This window comes from Neomonachus schauinslandi, chromosome 15, assembly GCF_002201575.2.
Source record: "Neomonachus schauinslandi chromosome 15, ASM220157v2, whole genome shotgun sequence".
Lineage (NCBI taxonomy): Eukaryota > Metazoa > Chordata > Mammalia > Carnivora > Phocidae > Neomonachus > Neomonachus schauinslandi.
In genome coordinates, this window is record NC_058417.1 from 11,972,930 (window position 1) to 11,977,645 (window position 4,716).

A 4,716-nucleotide genomic window follows, 5' to 3' on the forward strand; every position below is an offset into this window, starting at 1 on the left:
GTGGGGCAGCCCGAGTGTACCTGTCACAGGGGCCTCCCAGGAGGCCCCCAGAGATGGGACAACTAGGGGTTCTCTGCAGGGCGGCGAGGGGGAGGACAGCAAGTGGAGGGGCGAAGGTCTTCAAGAAAGCCTGGGGAGGTGATGGTAGGTTCAAGTTGCCACTTCCCGGTGGGCGGAAGAGCACAGAAGCCGAAAAGCACAAAAGGAAGAGGGTGACCTCCCCCGGCCCCTTCCCCACATGGCTCCTGGGCTCTCATTAGGAACACTGTATGGGAGAGGAGCAGAGAGTGGGGTGCTCTGAACTGGGCAGGGCAGGAGGGGCTGGAGGCCGGGGCCGGAGGGCATGCATGGCAAGGAGGCACGTGAGAGGGGGACCAGTCAGCGTGGTGGGCAGCCTACCCAGGGGACCACCATGGCCACCAGCTCCTCCCTCAGCCCATTCCTCCTTGGTCCCACGCAGCATCCGTGGTGAAGTGGGCGGTGAGGCCGCGCCCTCCTCAGCGCCCTCAGCAGTGCAGGCGGCCCCCCAGGTACTTACAAGGTGTGCAGCTGGGTGCCCAGGGGCCAGACGCCGGACGATCTCGGGGCAGGGGCTAGAGGGGGGCCACATCCTCGGGCGACACGTGAACCGCATTTATTTGGCCGGCCTTCAACAAATGTTCAAGGCTGCTGACTGCTGGGCCCTGAGCGGGGCCCCAGGGACAGGGGTGCGTGAAACCTCTCGGCTGGTCCAAGGCAGGGCGGCGTGCGGAGCCCCCAGCACAGAGCCTGGCGTGCCCTGGCACTCGGGGAGTGTTTGCTGAATCCACGGTGGGCCCCCGGGCGGGGGTGGGGGGCGCGGGGCCCCGGCGGAAGGGGAGGGGAGGGAGGGGCTGCGGCCCAGACTGTGAGGGCTCGTCCCACCTGCTCCTGCTCGTAGCCCTCTCACCCTGCCAAAACCTCACTGCCAGCACCATGGCCGAGGGGCCGCGGACACGATGCGGGGGGGGACTTCCCTGAGGGATGGGGGCAGGACTGCTGGCCCTCGGCTCCTTCTGGTCTGGAGCCCCTTTAGCCCCGTGCAGCCTGGCCCTGGCCCGAGGTCGGCCTGCACCGCCTGGCCGGACGTGTCTTGTCCAGGGCCCTTGGGCCAGCCCTGCCCCGAGATCAGTTTAAGGCCTGGCGGGGGCTGGGGAGAGCGGGGAGACATGCAGTGGGCCCGGGCCATGTGAGAGGGACCCCCACCCCGCCCTGGGGGGGCGCTGAGCTGGGAGCCCTGAGGTCAGGGGCCCCGCGGTGGAGCCCAGAGCACAGTCCAGCTCAGCGGGGCCGCTTGCTGTCCAGGATGGCCTTCCAGTCGTCCGCCCACGAGTGCAGCCTGCGGCTGGGGGGCTGCAGCTGCACGTGCCGATTGTGACAGGCCGTGAAGAGGATGTGCTCCCAGCTGGGGTTTGGCTCGGCCCCTGTGGGCGGGAAAGCAGCGCCTCAGTCCCCGGAGGCCCCCGAGCGTCCTCAGGCAGGCTTCCCAGGCCCGTCCGTCAAGTGGTGACCACACTAGGGCCTGTCCCGACGCAGGTGGCCAGGATCACGTGAGCCTGGCCCACGGGAAGCACGGGGGTGGGGGGGTGGGGAAGGGGGGTGGCACCCGGCGGATGCACCGCACACGGGGACTTCTGTGCCGGCCATCGCGGCGGCCACCACCGGAGGCTGAGCCCTGCTGATGCCCGCCCCTGCCCTCCTGCGGGCTCAGCCTTCCCGCAGCTTCCCGGCTCTTGGCCGTGGGCCCCACGAGCCCCCCCAAGCTCCCATCCCTCACGTCCACCTCCGTGCACTGGCACTGACTCCCTGGCTCCTCCTTGCACAGGCCTCTCCCCTGCTCCCCCGTGGCTGGACACGGAAGCTGAGCGGGGCGCTGGGCCCCCCCTCTGTGTGCCCTGACTCTCCTTGGTGCACCGCGTGGTCTGGGAGGTCAGGGGTGGGCACACCCACGAATTCTACCCTCTGGACACTGTGACTAGTGCAGAGATGCACATGCTTCCTGAGGCAGCTCCAAAAGCCATCAGGGAAGCAATATTCTGTATTCCCCCACTGAGGTGTCCAAAAGAATAGGATTTAACCCTCAAACTGCTGACGGCTACCGAGAGGAGAGAGCATGCCTGCGTACAAAGACAAAACCAGAGCAGAGCCGGGAGACAAAGAAACTGAATTTGGACTCATGTTGTTCGAGCTCCTTGTTTCACTGTGCCTGAAGCCTCCCTACCTCACCTTTCCAAGTAGGTGTGCTAATAAATCTCCCCTCTCCTTTCTAAGCCGGTTTAAGGTTTGTTTGTGTGTGTGTGTATTTGTTTGTTTGTTTGTTGGGAAGGAGTCACCTAGACGCAAAAGGGGTAAATACAGTTCCAAAACCAGCTTCAACTAAAGAAATGATGCTTTGCTCTTCTGTTTTACATAGTAGCTTCACTCCAAATTGCTCTTGGGGAAAAAAATGGCTTTGGTGCTAAAACCAAACTTTTGGAAGCCAGTCTGGCCCTCATCTTACATAAGAAAGGCAAGGCCTCAAGGTATAAAGGGACTCATCCGAGGCCACCCCATGCGTTACCCCAGGAGCTAGGACCTGCTTCTCCTGACTCCCAGTGGCACCCCTTCCAAGGCTGGATGCTGAGAATAACCTTGTCTTCCTGGTAGGGAAGGGGCTCGGCACTGGGCCTGAGGCTAGAGGCCTAATACACCGCTGGTGATCAAGTGGGGACCACTCAGGACAGGGGCCCTGAGGCCAGCCCCACATGCTGTTTGTCCCGGCAGCTCTCAGGTCCACACTCGCTCCTCACCTGCCGTAGGCCACTTGCCTGTGATGTCTGGCCTGTCGTCTATGAGAAGGTCGGCAGAGACCACGGTCTTGTCTGTGGCCAGCACAATGTGATCCAGAAAGTCAGAGCCAAAGTGCTTCTCCACCCAGGCATACTGGAACACAAACAGGTAGGGGGAGAAGAGAGTGCCATCAGACCTGGGCACAGACGGAGCTGGGGCCCGGCCAGGCTTTCTCCAGGAAGAAGGGCCGCCATCAAGGAGATGAGATGATCCCACGGGCAGCAGAGAAAACGGATACTCCGGAGATGGTGTGACTTGTCCATGTCCCCACAGCTCCAATCCTGCCCATGCCTGGTCTACGCAATCCAACACTCATGCCATGATTGCCTTCTCTGATCCCCGTGTGCATGCACTCTGTTGGGCTCTAGGGACAGAGGCGAAGGGGGACAGAGCTCAAGACACACTGAAGCAATTCATTAGATGCCTCCAGGGAAACTGCCCCCAAACAGCAGTCTGCAGGGCCCCTGACCTGCGTGGGGTGCAGTGCAATGCGGAGGCAGGAATGGCCCAGGGCTAATGTTTCCAGCATACCTACTCCGCAAACACTCACCACCCATCATCTTATCTAAGCCTCAAACAGCTGATGCAGCAGGCAGCATTCTCTTCATTCAGTCCCTTATGCACCCAGGGTCTACTGAGCATCCACTAGGACCTGGAAGCCCCCGGTGTGTAGGAGAGATGCTCTCATGCAGTCCACATTCTACAATGCAGGAGACACAGCACACAGACAAGCAAATTCAGGTGGAACAGGCCTCCCAAGTAATACAGCAAGGAGCTCTGACAGAGGGCAGGGAGAGAAGGCCTCTCTGAGAAGAGACATCTGCAACTGGCCACGCAGGACGTGGCAGAGCCTGGGTATTAAAGGTCTAGAAAGTTCCACACAGAATAACAAATGCAAACGGTGCAGGGCAGGAACACACTTTGGAGTTTATCTGAGTGGCTGGAGTGCAGAAGAGAAGCAGGAGGAAAGAGAGAGGCAGGGGGCAGGCCAGGTCCCATGGGGCCTCGCTGGCCTTGGTGGAGAGGGACTCCTTGTTCTCAGTCCGCCAGGCATCTATTAGAGCTTGGTTTCACAAACTGTCTATGGAGAAGGACTGGTTGTTTTCTAAATTCCCAATTTATTGTGGACCCCTCTGTCTGTAAGAGATGAAATCCATGTTTTCTGCCCATTTCTTGACTGGATTTTTTGGGTTTTGGGTGCTGAGTTTGACAAGTTCTTTTCTTCAAAGAAGACCTACAAATGGCCAACAAACACATGAAAAAATGCTCAACATCACTAGGCATCAGGGAAATGCAAATGAAAACCACAATGAGATACCACCTCACACCGGTCAGAATGGCTAAAATTAACAAGTCAGGAAACGACAGATGTTGGCGGGGATGCGGAGAAAGGGGAACCCTCCTACACTGTTGGTGGGAATGCAAGCTGGTGCAGCCACTCTGGAAAACAGTATGGAGGTTCCTCAAAAAGTTGAAAATAGAGCTACCATATGATCCAGCAATTGCACTACTGGGTATTTACCCCAAAGATACAAATGTAGGGATCCGAAGGGGCACCTGCACCCCAATGTTTATAGCAGCAATGTCCATAATAGCCAAACTGTGGAAAGAGCCAAGATGTCCATCGACAGATGAATGGATAAGGAAGATGTGGTATTATATATATATACAATGGAATATTACTCAGCCATCAAAAAACCCGAATGCTTGCCATTTGCAATGACGTGGATAGAACTAGAGGGTAATTCACTGATATGAGGAATTCTTAATCGCAGGAAACAAACTGAGGGTTGCTGGAGTGGGGGGTGGGGTGGGAGGGATGGGGTGACTGGGTGATAGACACTGGGGAGGGTATGTGCTCTGGTAAGC

At 58.5% G+C, this 4,716-nt stretch overlaps 1 protein-coding gene across 1 annotated transcript in view; it reads right to left on the bottom strand.

Moving 5' to 3' along the window:
- Positions 1–1,247: 1,247 nt before the first annotated feature.
- Positions 1,248–4,716, bottom strand: part of NT5M (5',3'-nucleotidase, mitochondrial) — a 38,004-nt gene continuing 34,535 nt past the window's right edge. The window contains exons 5-6 of the mRNA XM_044921769.1: positions 2,826–2,940; positions 1,248–1,442 (exon numbers count right to left, since the gene is read on the bottom strand). Of these exons, the coding sequence (XP_044777704.1) occupies positions 1,300–1,442; positions 2,826–2,940 (258 nt within the window). The 3' untranslated portion in view covers positions 1,248–1,299. The remainder of the gene's footprint in view (positions 1,443–2,825; positions 2,941–4,716) is intronic.